Raw genomic sequence first — 20,249 nt, 5'->3', positions numbered from 1 at the left:
AGATGGCTACACTAAATAGCAGATTTCCAATGTAGACAAAACATCCTTCTATTGGAAGATGACACCGTCTAGGACTTTCAAAGCAAAAGAAGTCAGTGCCTGGCTTCAAAGCCTCAAAGGACAGGCTGACTCTCTTTATAGGCACTATTGCAGCTGCTGACTTTGTTGAAGCCAATACTCACTGACCATTCTGAAAATCCTAGGGCCTTTAAGAATTATGCTAAATCAACTCTGCCTGTGCTCTGTAAATGGAACAACAAAGCCCAATGATAGCACATCTGCTAACAACATGGTTTACTGAATATTTTAAGCCCATTGTTGAGACCAACTGTTCAGAAAAAAAGATTCCTCTCAAAATATTACTGCTTATTGACAATGCACCTGGTCACCCAAGAACTCTGATGGAGATGTACAATGAGATGAATGTTGTTCTCATGCCTGCTAACACAACATCCATACTGCAACCCATGGGTCAAGGAGTCTTTTCAACTTTCAAGTCTGAATATTTAAGAAATATGTTTCATAAGGCTATAAGTGCTATCACTAGTGATTCCTCTGATAGATCTGGGGAAAGTAAACTGAAAACCTTCTGGGAAGGATTCACCATTCTAGGTGCCATTAAGAACATTCATGGTTCATGGGTAGAGGTCAAACTCAACATTAAAAGGATTCTAGAAGTTGATTCCAACCCTCATGGATGACTTTGAGGGATTCAAGACTTCAGTGGAGGAAGTCACTGCAGATGTGGTGGAAATAGCAAGAGAACTAGAATTAGAAGGAGAGCCTGAAGATGTGACTGAATTGCTGGCAATCTCCTAAGAAAACCTGAATGGATGAGGAGCTGCTTCTTACGGATGAGTAAAGAAAGTGGTTTCTTGAGATGGCTTCTACTCCTGGTGAAGAGGCTATGAAGACTATTGAAATTAGCACAAAAGATTTAGAGTATCACATAAACTTAGTTGATAAAACGGTCGCAGGGTCTGAGAAGAAAGACACCAATCTGGAAGTTTTACTGTGGGTAAAATGCTATCAAACAGCACGGCATGCTATAGAGAAATCATTCATGGAAGGAAGTGTCATCAATGCAGCAAACTTCATTGCTTTAAGAAATTGCCAAGCCACCCCAACCTTCAGCAGCCTACCTCCCTGATCATTAAGCAGCCATCAACATGGAGGCAAGACCCTCCATCAGCAAAAAGATTACAAACTGCTGAAAGCTGATGATGGTTAGCACTTGTTAGCAATAAAGTATTTTTTAATTAATGTATGTACATTGTTTTTTTAGACATCACACTTAATAGGCCATAATATAGTAAAAGCCTAACTTCAATATGCACTGGGAAACCAAAAAATTCATTTGCACTTGCCTTATTGGGGTGATCTGGAACCAAACCTGCACTATCTCCAAGGGATGCCTGTACTAGTGTGTAACTGCTCGTGCAGTTGATGGAGAAGCCTTGCATCGGTTCTCTCTGCCAGAACTTCCATGTACCCCAAGGTCTTAGTATTGGAGGCACTAGTTGCTTAGTCAACATTCATTCTCCCTTTCTTTCTTAAACCCCAATTCTGTTTGAGGGGACAACACTGGCACAGCTAACCATACTTCCTAACACTGGCACAGCTAACCATACTTCCTCAGACTCCCCTGCAGCTATGGGTAACCTTTTAACTCTGTTCTGGCCAATGGCTATTGGGAGGAGCTTCTGAGAAAACAACTGTTTTCCTGATAAAAAGGGAAAGATTCTGCCACAAGACAGCTTTTGTTGTTTTGCCTTTCACTCTTCTTTTTCCTCCCTGGAACATAGACTGGAAGCTTGGAGGTATGGCCCACATTCCTCAATGATGAGGATGAAAGCCATATCCAAAGGTTGGTGCAGGAGGAAGCCAGAGGGAGACTTTATCATTGACTTCCTCAAACAGCTGCACCAGCCTAGTTCCAGATTTCTTGTTATGAAAAAAGTAAACTATTTAGTTTAGACATTGTAATTGGGTTTCTGATATATGCAGCCAAACACAATTCTGATAAAGTCCTCACTTATGCCCAGTTGCTCATAGCATTTAGCTTTTAGCAGCCATTTGAATCAGAGATGGCAAAGAGCCTGGAGGGAGGAAGGGAGCTGCTTATAGAGTCCATGTTCCCTGAAAGCTCTTGATACTGAAATGTTGAGTCAAGTTAATCTTTTTCATTTATTTACTAAGCATTCATTAAGTAATGATTATATGCCAGGCACTGAAGTGGGTGCTGGAAACAAAACAAAAATCTCAACCCTGGCATTTCTTCATGAAAATTTCCTTTATTGATACAGGTTGTTTTTTTGTTTGTTTGTTTTTTTACCTTACTCCCATGGTCCTGAGAAGCCACAATGGGGAAGTTTTTTTTGGCTTCGGAAAGGTACTACAATGCCACAGCGTCTTCCTATGGTTTTTAACATTATAAAAGGGAAACAAACAGGCTAATTTCTAACTCAGAGCACAAGTTCCTTCAGGTTACCTTCAAGTGCATCATCCTCCAGGTCTGCCAGCGTTGGTGCATTTGGGAGTGAATACACGGAAGACTGGTTGAGTTGAGTCAGTTTTGCGATGCTGTTAATCGCCATGCTGCCCAATGGAATGGTGTGCTCTATGGAAACATTAGCAAAGAGAAACAGTCTTATGACCACGATCATCATAAGGACTTCTGCTGGAAGAGCTTAAACCCAGCTTTTGTTTGATCCCAGGGCTGAGGAATCTGATGGAAAGTGGAAGGAAGAGGATCAATGCACTATATGCCCCAGAGCACCAACCTTTTTTAGCAACGCGTCATGGGTGAAAAGACCCCACTGCATGCATTAAGGTAGAATATTGAAAAAAATTTAAAAAGGGGATGCTCAGGAAGAACCCAGAAATCAGGGCTAGGGGCCCTGTTTGAAGAGCAAAGGATCTAAAAATGTTTTTGCTCCCTCTTTGCCTTGCATGAAGGGTTATAATTCCCAAAGAGGTAACAGCTTTGATTATATAACTGACCCATTCTTCTCTTGTAAGCTTTCCATGATGGAAGATCACTCCCCTTCTCTTTGTCATTTTTTCTTACTCATTGCAGAGAACTTGACAGAAGACTAGAAATCAACCTTGCCTGATTCCTAGTTTTCTGTGATTAGGGTGTAAATAGGGACAGGTAACTGTATATCTTCCTTATTATATAGAATCCTTGTCATATAGGATGCTGGCCACTGGATGGCATACAAAGACTTAGAAATCTGCCTGCTGAAAAAAACTGAAGGCAGTAAAACAGCTGGTATACAGACTATGGGAAGTCCATGCAGAACAGACCATTAAAGACGTAAACATCAGAAGCTGCCTCTGCTGTTGACTCTATCCAGGAAATGACAGAAAGGGAGATGGAAGTGGGGACAGCATAAGAAGACTAGGATTGGGAGAATTAAAGGAGAGAAGGTATTAGAATAGCGAACAGGGACTCATTCATGAAAACTTGGTGACCCGTTTCTTCTCCCTGGGGCGCTTGTGAAGGGGCTTGCCTGTCTTCATGATGTGGGTAAGGGAAAATCTGACCGCCAGTCTAGTCTCTGTCCATTCTCTCTCTCACTCCAGACTCCAAAGGCCATGGTCATGCTTCAAAGAAAGGCTCTTGTGACAGAACGGTGGTGACAAGAATGGTTTCTGGGCTAATGGAGGAAATAATTCCAAGCTAAAAGTTCATGTTAAATGCTCAGGAATAAGCTATAAAAAGTGCCTCTGGCCTGCTGTGAGAGAGAGACAGGAAGGCTTTGGGAATCATCAAAAAAAGGGAACCCAGAGGAAGAGGGCAGAGGAAATGAAGGGGAGAAGTCAGTTCTGCAGATCTGCTGTGCAGTAAAAATTACCACATTGTCAGTGACAGCATGGGAGGTGCTGGGTACTTCCTGAGGACCAAAGGAGATCTGGGGAGGTGGCTGGAATGCAGAGGCAGTAAAGGCCTCTTGTGGGCAGGGAAGTCTGTGGCAGGAATGGGCTGGACTCCAGTGGATAGAAAAGGTGTTCTTGGCTTATGAAATTTTATAGGAGTCTTCACTTAAATGTGCAGCATCGCCTTTCATGTGTACGTAGTACCTGCAATTTCTGACTCTACCAAGTTATGAGTTCCCACATCTGCACATGAATACCTGTCCTAGCCACTTTAATACTAAAGATGACAACTTGAGAAGTGAGGTGGTTGATAACTGAGGCTGGGGAGATGTGCAGGAGAGAAGTTAAAGATCTGGTGTAAGGGTTACAGCCCTAAGGTCATTGCCATGCTGGGAATGAAGGAAGTTACCCCTCTTATGACCATCAGTGGCTGTCCCTTCAGCTCACTCTGAGGAGAATGCTCTGGGGTGGAGTCATCAGAAGCTTTAAGTTTGAGGTGGTACAGGAATTTTGTGTAGTGATTAAAGTTTTCCACAAGCCCATTTCAAAAGGAAGCCTCTAAATTGAGTTTCTAGGTAAGTACCAGCTAGACTCTGGCATAGTGGGTGGTGGGTGAAGCAATGATGGCTTTGGGGAAAAAATCATAGCTTCTGGACATTGCACTTTAGGAGAACTCATGAAAACCATCCAGATACCCAAACTCTCAGCCAGGGAAATGTTACCCTACAGCAAGAAGGCTGACTCACCATCCAGCTTCACACTCCATGTCATGTGGAAGCCATTGGTCATCAGGTAAAAATTCTTCACATCCTCAGGTAGCACGCAGTTATTTTTCTAGAATCACAAAGCAGCTGAGTGTTAGGTCGGGACTGAGAAAGGGCACAGGGCTATACCCCAAAGCAAATGGGGATACTACATACCATGTTTTAGATCCCCCAAATGGGAAGATTTTGGTAATTACCTACAAACTCCATTAGAGAGTTCCAGTTCAAGATGGCAAAACAGAAGGCCCCTGAACTCCCCTCCTCCCATAGACACACCAAATCCACAGCTACATATGGAATAATTCCCTCTGAAATAAATCCAGAAGCTGGTTTAGCAACTCCTATACATTGGGTGAATGAGAAAAAATGCACATTGAAATGGGTAGGAGAGGCTGAGACGCAACTCACCATAAACCCCACCACTGGTGCAGCAATACACAATCAGGAGAGAACTCAGAAATCCGATCTTCCCTCTAAGGAGTGAAGGGTTTGAACCCTCTATCTGGCATACCACCTTTTAAGAGCTGCATCTGAGAGATGAGCTCCCCAGACATCTAGCTTTGAAAGCCAAAGGGGCTTGCTCCACAAGATCCACAAGGCTATTTGGAAACTGAGAAAGAGTTCTCAAAGGGCTCATGCATGCAGATTTCCCATCCCAGGGCCTTTTATAGAGGCAGCCAACTGAAAAGTACCCAGACTTTCTTTGAAAGAGGCTTATTTGCTTATCTTATAGCATTGGCCTGAGCAGCTGTTACCTAATTTAACACATATCGACAGAAATACTCCAGAGAACAGGGAAGCTGGAGGGCACCATCTTCACACACTCTGCCTTACTCCAGGTCAGCAGTATCTCCCAGAAAAGAGCTTGTGCACCCATCTAATGCAATGGCCTTTGCATCTACTGCCCAAGGGACACACCCTTGATTACTTGGTTCTAGTGGCCAAGGGGTTTCCATTTCCAGGTCCCATAGGACTATAACAAAGAAACAGTTCTTAATTGGCTATCCCACTAATGAAGAATAGTTGGAAGAAAGGCAGGCTGGGACAAGGAGAGGAAACCACACTTAAAAGGATTTTACACCACCCTGGAAGGAGCCCTCCACCCTTTCCCCTGTGAGAGAAAGAGGACAAAAACCTGATTGCATGACAGGTGCATGGAGGGTTAATCAGATTAAAACAGCCCACCACCAACCCCATAAAGACCCCTAGACTTAGAAACTCCCGTGGCAACCCCCTCGGGTCCCCTCCCTTTTTGGGAGCTTTGTACTATCACTCAATAAACCTTGCTTTGCTGCCCCCCACTCTGTCTTGTCTACCTCTTCATTCTTCAAAGCAGCATGACCAAGAACCGCGGGAAGGAAAAGACATCGTGCAGCACCACCATTATCCTTCAGAATTTAAGTAGAGATAAAGTTTTCTAGACAAGCAAAAGCTAAAGGAGTTAATCACATTAAACTGGCCTTACAAGAACTGTTAAAGGGACTTCCTTAAATGGAAAAGAGAAGCCACAGCATATGAAAATTATGAAAGAAAAAAATTTCACTGGTATAAGCAACCATATACTGGAGGTAATACATCAACTACTTATAAAGCTAGTATGAAGGTTAAAAGGCAATAGTAGTAAAATCAACTATATCTACAATAATTGGTTAAGGGATAAACAAAATAATACAAGATATGACATACATAAATACAAAAAATGGTGAGGGGCATAAAAATGCAGTGCTTATAGAATGTGTTTGAACTTAAGAAACCATCAACTTAAAATAGATTGCTACATACAGAGAGTTATACATGAACCTCAGGATAAGCACAAGCTAAAAACTTCTGATACACAAAAAGCAGAGAAGGAAATCCAAACATAATACTAAAGAAAGTCACCAAATCATAAGACAACAAGAAAAGAAAGGAACATGAAAGAATTACAAAACAACCTGAAAACAATTGTGGCAGTAAGTAAATACCTATCAATAATTACTTTAAAGGATCTTGGGAAGAGGGTGTAGTAGGAGGACCCTGAGCTCACCCCTCCCACGTTTACAACTAGATATCATCCACAACCAAGTCAATAAACTAGGGAGTGATCGAAGGCTGGCAGAACAAACTCCACAACAAAATACAGAGAAGAAGCTGCATCTGAAAGGTTAGAAAGGTGAGAAAGGTGGAGGGAGGCTGCCCACAGGAGGGAGGCAGCTGCGTGCAGGGAGAGGGCAGAGAAATGGGCCCTTGTACTAGGGAGCTCATGTGGGGAGGACTAGTCCCCATAAAGTTTGGCTTGAAAACAGAGTTGCTGAATTAAGTTTGTATAACCAGTGGGACCTGGAGCCTGGAGCTTTAAAAATCAGGTGACTCAGCACTGGGCGAGCTGGGACAAGCCAAGTAGAGCCAGTACAGCTGGGAGGGCAGGTGACAGCTGGGCTCCTGCCCTTAAAGGGACAGCAGCCTGAACAGACAAGCAAAATAAAGATAGCAGTTTATACAATACCAGGGGAAGATGGGAGACAGATCTGTTCATACAGATTTCTGAGCATGTTGGGGGTCTTCTCTGAAAATGAGGGAGCTGGCAGGTGGCATTTCACCCCCCCAACCATAAACACAAGGCCATCTGTGGGAGGTAGGGCATCCCATCCAGTTGCTGCATGCCTCCAGGCACTTGCCAGCCTCAGCTGCACCCAGTCATCCTTGGGCACTGCACCCAGCCACCCCTGGGCATTGCGCCCAGCTTTGGGCCTGCAGTTGAGCTGTCATGCAGCCTCCAGCTGCTATAGTGCTTCTACAAATCTGGCACTGAACTAGTGGCCCAGTGCAAATTTTGCTAATGCCACTGCCCTGCCCCCAAGTTCCCTGGCAGGCATGCACCCTCAGAGCTGGTCTGAGTCCCACTAACACCACAGTGAGCAAGCAGAGCCCAGAGCAGGCAGTCAGTGCAGACAACTGCACTGAAAATAAAAGTGATTCAGACACAACAGCAGGACATAAGCACCATACATAGGATACTCTCCTGAAGTTCCAGGTTCAGGTGCACAGGGGAGACTGCACTGCAAGACACTCCAGGACCTCTTCTTCATAAAGTCACTACTTTTTTTCTTTCTTTCTTTCTTTTTTTTTTAAGATTTTATTTATTTGAGAGAGAGCATGCACATGAGCATGGGGGAGGGGCAGAGGCAGAAGCAGATTTCCCACTGAGCAGGAAGCCCAATGCAGAACTGATCCCAGTACCCCGGGATCATGACCCGAGCTGAAGGCAGACACTTAACCGACTGAGCCATCCAGGCACCCATAAAGTCACTACTTTCAAGAGCAGAAGACATAGTTGACCTTCCTAACACACAGAAACAGATACAGAGAGGCAGACAAAATGAGGAGAAAGAAAAATTTAACTCAAATGAAAGAACAAGACAAGGCCATGGCCAGAGATCTAAGTGAAGCCATAAGTAGCATGCCTGATAGAGAATTTAAAGCAATGACCATAAAGATACTCACTGGACTTGAGAAAAGAGTGGAGGACATCAGTGAGACCCTTAACACTGAGACAAGGAACAACATAGTAGAGACCAAGGGCTTAATAAATCAAATGAGAAATACGTTTGGCAGTGAACAGCACGCTGGAAGAAGCAGAGGAACAAATTAATGACCTAGAACACAGAGTAATGGAAAGTAATCAAACAAACAAGAAAAAAGCATCATGCAAAATGAGAATAGACTTAAAGAACTCAGTGACTCCAACAAAAGTAATAGCATGAGTATTTCAGAAATCCTTGAAGAAGAGAGAAAAGGGGGAAGAGAATTTACTTGAAGAAACAATCGCTAAAAACTTCCCTAATTTGGGAAAGGAAACACATATCCTGATCCAGGAGGGAGAGAAAACCACCATCAAAATCAACAAAAGCACATCAGGCTCCTTGCTCAGCAGGGAGCCTGCTTCTCCCTCTCTCTCCTTCTGCTTGTGCTCTCTCTGCCAAATAAATAAAATCTTTAAAAAAAAAAAATTTCTAAAAAAAAAAAAAAAAAAGGGACGCCTGGGTGGCTCAGTCGGTTAAGCGGCTGCCTTCGGCCCAGGTCATGATCCCAGGGTCCTGGGATCGAGTCCCACATCAGGCTCCTTGCTCAGCAGGGAGCCTGCTTCTCCCTCTCTCTCCTTCTGCTTGTGCTCTCTCTGCCAAATAAATAAAATCTTTAAAAAAAAAAAAAAAATTTCTAAAATCAACAAAAGCAGTTCCCCACCAAGACATATTATAATTAAATGAGCAAACTGTAGTGATTAAAAAAACAAAAAACAAAAAAACCCAGCAAGACAAAAGAAGACAGTAACATACAAGGGAAAATACATAAGGCTAGGAGGGGATTTTTCAGCAGAAACTTTCCAAGAAAGACGGGAGTGGCAAAGTGCTGAATGGGAAAAATCTGCAGCCAAGAATAGTCTATCCAGTGAGCAGAATAGAAGCAGAGAGAGAGTTTCCCAAACAAAAAATAAAGGAGTTCATAACCATTAAACCAGCCCTGTAAGAAAAATAAAGGGGACTCTTTGAGTGGAAAGGAGAGACCAGTGACAGTATAAAGGCAGGAAAAACAAAATCAGTAAAAATATTGCTGTAAAAAAATGAGTCCAGGAATTCACAAGATAAAAGGATGTAAAATATGACAACATATACCTAAAACATGGAGAGGAAAAGGATAAAGAATGGGTTCAAACGTAAACAACCAAAAAAAAAAAAAAAAAAAAAAAAAAAAAGGGGCGCCTGGGTGGCTCAGTCGTTAAGCGTCTGCCTTCGGCTCAGGTCATGACCCCAGGGTCCTGGGATCGAGCCCCGCATCGGGCTCCCTGCTCCGCGGGAAGCCTGCTTCTCCCTCTCCCACTCCCCCTGCTTGTGGTTCCTCTCTCGCTGTGTCTCTCTCTGTCAAATAAATAAAATCTTAAAAAAAAAAAAAAAACGTAAACAACCATCAACTTAATATACACTGCTATATGCAAAAGAGGTTATATATAAACCTAATGGTAACCATATATCAAAAATCACTGATAAATATGCAAAGTACAAAGAGAAAGAAATCCAAATATATAACTAAAGAAAATGAGCAAAATACGAAAGGCAAGGATCAGAGAAAATCTTCAGAAACAACCACAAAACAATAAAATGACAATAAATACGTATCTATCAATAATTACTTTGACTGTAAATGGACTAAATGCTAAAATCAAAAGACACAGGGTGACAAGATGGTGAAAAACCAAGACCCATTTATATGCTGTCTACATTTAGACCATAAAATGTCTCATTTTAGACCTAAAAACACCTGCAGATTGAAAGGAAGGGGATGGAGAAACATCTATCATGTAAATGGGTATCAAAAGAAAGCTGGAGTAGCAACACTTACATTGGACAAAATCAATTTTAAAATAAAGACTGTAACAAGAGACAAAGAAGGACACTATATAAGAATAAAACTTACAATAACAACTAAATATTTATGCACCCAACACAGGAACACCCAAATACATAAAACAGTTAATGACAAACATAAAGGAACTAATCGATAATAATACAATAACAATAGGAGACTTTAACACCCCACTTACATCAATAGATCATCTCAACAAGGAAACAATGGTTTTGAATGACACGCTGGAACAGATGGATTTAACAGATATATTCAGAACATTCCATTCTAAAACAGCAGAATACACATTCTTTTCAAGTGCACACAGAACATTCTCTAGAATAGATCACATATTAACCCACAAAACAAACCTCAACTAATTCAAGATCGAAACCATACCATGCATATTTTCTAAGCACAACACTATGAAACTAGAAGTCAACCACAAGAAAAAATCTGGAAAGACCACAGATACGTGGAGGTTAAAAAGCATGCTACTAAATAATGAATAGGTCAACCAGGAAATCAAAGAAGAAATAAAAAAGTACATGGAAACAAATGAAAATGAAAACACAATGGTCCACACAAAATTTAGGATTTTTTGTTCCATTTCTGTGAAAAATGTTGATGGTATTCTGATAGGGATTCCACTGAATGTCCAGATTGCTTTGGATAGTATAGACATTTTAACAATATATGTTCTTTTAATCCATGAGCATGGAATGTTTCTTTCATTTCTTTGTTGTCTTCCTCAATTTCTTTCATAAGTCTTCTATAGTTTTCAGAGTACAGATCCTTTACCTCTTTGGTTAGGTTTATTCCTAGTTTTCTTATGGTTTTTGGCACAATTGTAAATGGGATCAATTCCTTGATTTCTCTTTCTTCTGCCTCACTGTCAGTGTATAGAAATGCACCTGATTTCTGTGCACTGATTTTATATCCTGCAACTTTGCTGAATTCCTGTATCAGTTCTAGCATTTTTTTAGTGGTCTTTTGGGTTTTCTACATAGAGTATCATGTTGTCTGCAAAGAGTAAAAGTTTAACTTTTTCTTTGCCAATTTGGATGCCTTTTATTTCTTTTTGTTGTCTGACTGCTGAGGCTAGGACTTCCAGTGCTATGCTGAACAACAGTAGAGAGAGTGGACATCCCTGTCATGTTCCTGACTTTAGGGGAAAAGCTGTCAGTTTTTCCCCATTGAGGATAATATTTTCTGTGGGTATTTTATGGTATTGAGGTATGTTCCCTCTATCTCTACACTGTGGGGAGTTTTTATCAAGAAAGGATGTTATATTTTGTCAAATGCTTTTTCTGCATCTACTGAGATCATATGGTTCTTGTCCTTTTTTTTTTATTAATGTGGTGGAACCAGAAAAGACCCTGAATAGCCAAAGTAATGTTGAAAAAGAAAACCAAAGCTGGAGGCGTCACAATTCCGGACTTCAAGCTATATTACAAAGCTGTAATCATCAAGACATATGCTACGGGCACAAAAAAAAGACACACAGATCAATAGAACAGAAAACCCAGAAATAAACCCACAACTATATGGTCAATAAATGTTCAGCAAAGCAGGAAAGAATAACCAATGTGAAAAAGACAGTCTTTTCAACAAATGGTATTGGGAGAACTGGACAGTGATGTGGAAGGAAAAAAAGTGGACCATTTTTCTACACCATACACAAAAACAAATTAAAAATGGATTAACGACCTAAATGTAAGACCTGAAACCATAAAAATCCTAGAAGAAAACACAGGCAGTAACCTCTCTGACATAGGCCATTAGCAATATTTTTCTAGATATATCTCCTGAGGCAAGGGATAAAACCAAAATTAACTTCTGGGACTAATCAAAATAAAAAGCTTCTGCACAGCAAAGGAAACAATGAACAAAATTAAAGGCAACCTATAGAATGGGAGAAAATATTTGCAAATCCAATAAAGGGTTAGCATCCCAAATATAGAAAGAACTTATCAAACTCAACACCCAAAAAACATAATCCAACTTAAAAATGGGCAGAAGACATGAAGAGACATTTCTCCAAAGAAGACATACAGTTGGCTAAAAGACACATGAAAAGATGCTCAACATCAGTATCAGGGAAATGCAAATCAAAACGACAAGGAGATATCCTCTCATACCTATCAGAATAGCTAAAATCAAAAACACAAGAAACAAAAGATGTTGGTGAGGATGTGGAAAAAAAGGAACCCTTGTGCACTGATAGTGGGAATGCAAACTGGTACAGCCACTGTGGAAAACAGTATGGAGGTTCCTCAAAAAGTTAAAAATAGAACTAGCCTACAATCCAGCAATCGCACTATTGGGTATTAAATATAGATTGATATTATTCAGCCATAAAAAAGAATGAAATCTTTCCATTTGCCATGACATGAAACTAGAGCATATCATAATAAACAAAGTAAGTGAGTCAGAGAAAGACAAATACCATATGATTTCACTCATATGTGGAATTTAAGAAACAAAACAGATGATCCAAGAGGAAAAAAAGAGAAAGAGACAAATCAAGAAACAGATTCTTAATTATAGAGAACTGAAGGTTACCAGAGGGGAAGGGGATGGGAGCATAAGTGAAATAGGTGATGGGGATTAAGGAGGGCACTTGTGCTGAGCACTGAGTGATGTATGGAAATGCTGAATCACTATATTGTACATCTGAAACTAATAAAACAGTGTATGTTAACTAATGGAATTAAAATAAAAACTTAAAAAAATAATTACTTTAAATGTAAATCAACTAAAAGCTCCAATCAAAAGACATACAGTAGCAGAATAGATTAAAAAAAAACAAAAAAAAACAAAACAAGACTTATGTATATGCTGCCTACAGGAGACTCATTTCAGACCTAAGGACACACAAAGACTGAAAGTGAAGGGATGGAAAAAGATATTCCATATAAATGGAAATGAAAATAAAAGCTGGGGTAGCAATACTTGAATCAGAGAAAACAGACTTTACAAGAGAGACTGTAAAAAGAAACAAAGAAGATTACATAATGATAAAGAGGTCAATCCAACAAGATACAACAATTGTAAATATCTATGTGCCCAATATGGGAGAACCTAAACATTTTAAGGAAATATTAACAGACCTAAAGGGAGAAATGGATAACAATACAATAATATTAGGGAATTTTAACACACATCAGTGGATACATCATCCAGACAAAAAATCAATAAAACAGTGGCCTTAAATGACACATTAGACCAGATGGACTTAATAGACACATACAGAACATTCCATCTAAAAACAGGGAATACACATTCTTTTTAAGTGCACATGGAGCATTCTTCAGGAAAATCACGTTAGGCCACAAAACAAATATCAATAAATTTGGGAAGACTGAAATCATATCAAGCATCTTTTCAAACAACTATGGTATGAAACTAGAAATCAGTAAGAAAAAAAACTGTAGAGAAACACAAACACATGGGAGGCTAAACAACATGCTACTAAACCACCAACGGTAAACAAAGAACTCAAGGATGAAATAAAAAAATACTATGTGACTTTTAATAAAAATGAAAACACAGCATTCCAAAATACATGAGATGTAGCAAAAATTGTTGTCAGAAGGAAGCTTATAGTGATGGAGACCTAAGTCAAGAAATAAGAAAAAAATCTCAAACAGTCTAACTTTACACCTAAAGGAACTAGAAAAAGAACAAATGAAGGTCAAAGACAGTAGAAGGAAGGAAGTAATAAAGATTGGAGCTAAAATCAATAGTCTGAAGAGAAAAAAATAAGAAAGATAAATAAAACTAAGACCTAATTCTTTGAAAAGATAAACAAAATTGATAAAACTTTAGTGAGACTCATCAAAGGAAGAGAGAGGGACCAAATAAATAAAAACAAAAATGAAAGAGAACTTACAACTGAAACCACAGAAATACAAAGGACTGCAAAATACTACTATAAACAATTATATGCCAGCAAATTGAACACTATAGAAGAAATGGATGTATTTCTAGAAACACACAATCTTCCAAGACTGAATCAGGAAGATATAGAAAATCTCAGCAATTACCAGTAATAAAACTGAATCAGTAATAAAAAGCCTCACTGCAAACAAAACTCCAGAACCAGATGGGAGGTGAATGCTACCAAACACTTAAAGAAGAGTTATACCTAATACCTATACTTCTCAAACTATTCCAAAAAATTGAAGAGGAAAGAACACTTCCTAATTCATTGTACAAGACCCTGACACCCAAATCAGATAAAATTCCTAATGAACATAGATGCAAAAATCCTTAACAAAATATAGCAAACTGAATTCAATGATACATTTAAAGGATCGTATGCCATGATCACGTGGATTTATTCCAGGGATGAAAGGATAGCGTGGTATCCATAAATCAACCAATGTGTTATGCCACGTTAACAAAATGAAGGATAAAACTCATATGATTATCCCAGTAGATGTAGAAGAAGAGCCTCACAAAATTCAACATTCATTTATGACAAAAACTCTCAAGAAAGTGGGTATAGAGGGAACACATCTCAACATAATAATGGCCATGTATAACAAACCCACAGCAAACATCACACTAGAATTAAAAAGCTGAAAGTTTTTCCTCTAAGATCAGAAATGAGACAAGAATGCCTGTTCTTGCCACTTTTGTTCAACAAAGGACTTGAAATCCAACAACGAAGAAATAAAAAGCATCTAAGTTGATAAGAAATAAGTAAAACTTAACTATCTGCAGATGACATGATACTGTCTATACAAAACCCTAAAGACTACACCAAAAAAACCCCATTAGACATGATAAATAAATTCAGTAAAGTTGCAAGATACAAAATTAACATAAAGAAATGTGTTGCTTTTCTATACACTACTACCAATCAGAAAAAGAAATTAAGAAAACAATCCCATCTACAATTCCATCAAAAAGAATACCTACAGGAGGGGAGAAAGATGGCGGAGGAGTAGGAGACCTGGATTTCGTCTGGTCTCAGGAATTCAGCTGGATAGGGATCAAACCATTCTGAACACCTACGAACTCAACAGGAGATCGAAGAAAAGAATAGCAACAACTCTCTGAACAGAAAAGCAACCACTTTCTGGAAGGTAAGAAGAGCAGAGAAGTGAATCCGAGGCGATATTCAGGAGGATAGACGGTGGGGGAAGGGGGCCTCCATCAGCTGCTTCTGGCAAGTGATAGAGCAGCAGAGCACAAAATCGGTACTTTTAGAAGTTCGCTCCGCTGAGGGACGTCGCTCCGGTGGCTAAGAAGAGGGTGGAACCCTCAACTGGGACAGTGTGGTCTTGGGACCCTCGGGGTCACAGAAAGACCAGGGGTGCCTGAGTGCGGCAGAGCTCCCAGGTATCGGAGCAGGGAAGCCGGCTGCAGAGACCGATCCGAGGAGTGGGCTCTCAGCTCAGGGTTGCCATAAACTGTGATCCACGGCACAGTCGGGCCACTGCTCCTCCAGCAGGGATCCAACAAGCGGCAGATCCGAGGAGACTCCCCTTCCTCCCCTGGGAGGAGCAGCGCGGGAGCACACCGCAGGGATCTGCTGGGTATGGAGACTCCACATGGGGTCGGGTGCCAGAGACAAACACTTGGTCACAGGCCGGGTGAGTGGGGAGATGGGAGTGATTGACTGCTTTTCTCTGGGGGCTCACTGAGGAGCGGGGCCCGAGGTCTCGGCTCCTCGGGGGCACAGATTGGGAGGGCGCCATTTTCACTCTCGTCCTCCAAAGCTGTACCGAAAGCTTGCAAGGAACAAAAGCTCCCAAGAACAAACCCGAGCAGATTATTTAGCCCAGACCAGGCAAGGGCAGGGCAATTCCGCCTCCCGCAAAGACATTTGGGAACCACGACAACAGGCCCCTCTCCCCAGAAGATCAGCAAGAACAGCCAGCCAAGACCAAGTTTACAGATCAATGAGAACGGCAGAACTCCAGCGCTAGAGGAATACTGCACATAGAATTCATGGCTTTTTTCCCATGATTCTTCAGTCTTTCAAATTTTTTTTAACTTTTTAAAAAAAATTTTTCTTTTTCACCTTTTCAAGCAACATCTTATCAATCCCTTTTAAAAAAAATCTTTCTTATTTTCCATTTTTAGAGTCATATCATATCCCTTCATAGTAGTTACCCTTATTTTTGGTATATATATATAAGTTGTTCTCTCTTTAAAATTTTGGGATACAGTTTCTTCTAACAGACCAAAATATACCCTAAATCTCTAGTGTATGGCTTTGTTCTAGTCTCCTGCCTGATGACATTCTCTTTTTTTTTTTTTAAATCCTCTTCTTTTTTCAACCAACTTCTTATCATTCCTTTTATAAAATCTTTTATAATTTTCATCTTTACAGTCGTATTCCAGCCCTTCATCGTATTAACCCTTATTTTTGTACATATATAAGTTTTTCTTTCTTTAAAATTTTGGGAGGCACTTTCTTCTAACAGACCAAAACACACCCAATATCTAGTGTGTGGCACTAATCTATGCACCAGCCTGATCATATTTGATCATGTTCTGTTTTTTTTTTGTCTTGTTTTGTTTTTGTTCGTTTTTATCTTTTTCTTTTCCTTCTTTCTTTCTTTCCCTTTCTTTTCCCCCAGTTTCAGGTCTCTTCTGATTTGTTTAGTGTATATTTTCTGGGGTCGTTGTTACCCTGTTAGCATTTTGTTCTCTCTTTCATCTGTTCTCCTCTGGACAAAATGACAAGACAGAAAAAAATCACCTCAACAAAAAGAACAAGAGGCAGTACCGACTGCCAGGGACCTAATCAATATGGACATTAGTAAGATGTTGGAACTAGAGTTCAGAATGACGATTATAAAGATACTAGCTGGGCTTGAAAAAAGCATGGAAGATACTAGAGAAACTCTTTCTGGAGAAATAAAAGAACTAAAATCTAACCAAGTCGAAATCAAAAAGGCTATTAATGAGGTGCAATAAAAAATGGAGGCTCTAACTGCTAGGATAAATGAGGCAGAAGAAAGAATCAGTGAGATAGAAGACCAAATGATGGAAAATAAAGAAGCTGAGAAAAAGAGAGATAAACAACTACTGGATCACGAGGGCAGAATTCGAGAGATAAGCGATACCATAAGAAGAAACAACATTAGAATAATTGGGATCCCAGAAGAAGAAGAAAGAGAGAGAGGGGCAGAAGGTATATTGGAGCAAATTATAGGAGAGAACTTCCCTAATGTGGGGAAGGAAACAGGCATCAAAATCCAGGAGGCACAGAGAACCCCTCTCAAAATCAATAAAAATAGGTCAACACCCTGACATCTAATAGTAAAACTTACGAGTCTCAGAGACAAAGAGAAAACCCTGAAAGCAACTCGGGAGAAGAGATCTGTAACCTAGAATGGTAGAAACATGAGACTGGCAACAGACCTATCCACAGAGACCTGGCAGGCCAGAAAGGACTGGCATGATATATTCAGAGCACTAAATGAGAAAAATATGCAGCCAAGAATACTATATCCAGCTGGGCTGTCATTGAAAATAGAAGGAAAAATAAAAAGCTTCCAGGACAAACAGAAACTAAAGGAATTTGCAAACACGAAACCAGCCCTACAAGAAATATTGAAAGGGGTCCTTTAAGCAAAGAGAGAGCCTAAAAGTAACATAGACCAGAGAGGAACACAGACAATATACAGTAACAGTCACCTTACAGGCAATACAATGGCACTAAATTCATATCTTTCAATAGTTACCCTGAATATAAATGGGCTAAATGCCCCCAGTCAAAAGACACAGGCTATCAGACTGGATAAAAAAACAAGATCCATCGATATGCTGTCTGCAAAAGACTCATTTTAGATCCAAAGACACCCCCAGATTGAAAGTGAGGGGGTGGAAAACCATTTACAATGCTAATGGACACCAAAGGAAAGCTAGGGTGGCAATCCTTAGATCAGACAAATTAGATTTTAAACCAAAGACTGTAATAAGAGATGAGGAAGGACACTATATCATACTTAAAGGGTCTATCCAACAAGAAGATCTAACAATTGTAAACATCTATGCCCCTAACATGGGAGCAGCCAATTATATAAGCCAACTAATAACAAAAGCAAAGAAACACATCGACAACAATACAATAAGAGTGGGGGACTTTAACACCCCCCTCACTGAAATGGACAGATCGTCTAAGCAAAAGATCAACAAGGAAATAAAGACTTTAAATGACACATGGGACCAAATGGACTTCACAGATATATTCACAACAGTCCATCCCAAAGCAACAGAATACACATTCTTCTCTAGTGCCCATGGAACATTCTCCAGAATAGATCACATCCTAGGTCACAAATCAGGTCTCAACCAGGACCAAAAGATTGGGATCATTCCCTGCATATTTTCGGACCACAATGCTTTGAAACTGGAACTCATCACGAGGAAAGTCAGAAAGAACTCAAATACATAGAGGCTAAAGAGCATCCTACTAAAGAATGAATGGGTCAACCAGGAAATTAAACAAGAATTAAAAAAATTCATGGAAACAAATGAAAATGAAAACACATCTGTTCAAAATCTTAGGGATGCAGCAAAGGCAGTCCTAAGAGGAAAGTATACAGCAATACAAGCCTTTCTCAAGAAACAAGAAAGGTCTCAAATACACAACCTAACCCTACATCTAAAGGAGTAGGAGAAAGAACAGCAAATCAAGCCTAAACCCAGCAGGAGGAAAGAAATAATAAAGATCAGAGCAGAAATCAATGAAATAGAAACCAAAAGAACAGTAGCACAGATCAACGAAACTAGGAGCTGGTTGTTTGAAAGAATTAACAAGATTGATAAACTCCTGGCCAGACTTATCAAAAAGAAAAGAGAAAGGACCCAAATCAACAAAATCATGAATGAAAGAGGAGAGATCACAACCAACACCAAAGAAATACAAACAATTATAAGAACATATTATGAGCCAGCAAAGTAGATAATCTGGAAGAAATGAATGCATTCCTAGAGATGTATCAACTACCAAAACTGAACCAGGAAGAAAGAGAAAACCTGAACAGACCTATAACCACTAAAGAAATTGAAGCAGTCATCAAAAATCTCCCAAAACACAAAAGCCCAGGGCCAGATGGCTTCCCAGGGAAATTCTAGCAAACATTTAAAGAAGAATTAATACCTATTCTTCTGAAAATGTTCCAAAAAAATAGAAATGGAAGGAAAACTTCCAAACTCATTTTATGAGGCCACCATTACCTTGATCCCCAAACCAGAGAAAGACCCCATCAAAAAGGAGAATTACAGACCAATATCCTTGATGAACATGGATGCAAAAATTCTCCCCAAAATACTAGCCAATAGGATCCAACAGTACATTAAAAGGATTATTCACCACGACCAAGCAGGATATCCCTGGGCTGCAAGGTTGGTTCAACGTCCACAAATCTATGTGATACAATACATTAATAAAAGAAAGAACAAGAACCATATGATCCTCTCAATAGATGCAGAAAAAGCATTTGACAAAGTACAGCATCCTTTCTTGATCAAAACTCTTCAGAGTATAGGGATAGAGGGTAATACCTCAATATCATAAAAGCCATCTATGAAAAACCCACAGCGAATATCATTCTCAATGGGGAAAAACTGAGAGCTTTCCCCCTAAGGTCAGGAACACGGCAGGGATGTCCACTATCACCACCGCTATTCAACATAGTATTAGAAGTCCTAGCCTCAGCAATCAGACAACAAAAAGAAATCAAAGGCATCCGAAATTGGCAAAGAAGAAGTCAAACTCTCACTCTTTGCAGATGATATGATACTTTATGTGGACAACCCAAAAGACTCCACCCCAAAACTGCTAGAACTCATACAGGAATTCAGTAAAGTGGCAGGATATAAAATCAATGCACAGAAATCAGTGGCATTCCTATACACCAACAACAAGTCAGAAGAAAGAGAAATTAAGGAGTCGATCCCATTTACAATTGCACCCAAAACCATAAGATACCTAGGAATAAATCTAACCAAAGAGGCCAAGAATCTGTACTCAGAAAACTATAAAATACTCATGAAAGAAATTGAGGAAGACACAAAGAAATGGAAAAACGTTCCATCTCATGGATCGGAAGAACAAATACTGTGAAGATGTCAATGCTACCTAGAGCAATCTACACATTCAATGCAATCCCCATCAAAATACCATCCACTTTTTTCAAAGAAATGGAGCAAATAATCCTAAAATTTGTATGGAACCAGAAAAGACCCCGAAAA

At 39.9% G+C, this 20,249-nt stretch overlaps 1 protein-coding gene across 2 annotated transcripts in view; it reads right to left on the bottom strand.

The window, feature by feature from the left end:
* The window catches only part of TPGS2 (tubulin polyglutamylase complex subunit 2), a 70,759-nt gene that overhangs the window by 12,502 nt on the left and 38,008 nt on the right, over positions 1-20,249 (bottom strand). For both annotated transcript variants that reach the window (XM_078060418.1, XM_078060419.1), the window contains exons 3-4: positions 4,629-4,716; positions 2,492-2,620 (exon numbers count right to left, since the gene is read on the bottom strand). In XM_078060418.1, the coding sequence (XP_077916544.1) occupies positions 2,492-2,620; positions 4,629-4,716 (217 nt within the window). The remainder of the gene's footprint in view (positions 1-2,491; positions 2,621-4,628; positions 4,717-20,249) is intronic.

This window comes from Halichoerus grypus, chromosome 13 (genome assembly GCF_964656455.1).
Source record: "Halichoerus grypus chromosome 13, mHalGry1.hap1.1, whole genome shotgun sequence".
NCBI lineage: Eukaryota > Metazoa > Chordata > Mammalia > Carnivora > Phocidae > Halichoerus > Halichoerus grypus.
Note: the sequence above shows the minus strand (reverse complement) of the source record. Positions and strands in the feature narration are given on the sequence as shown.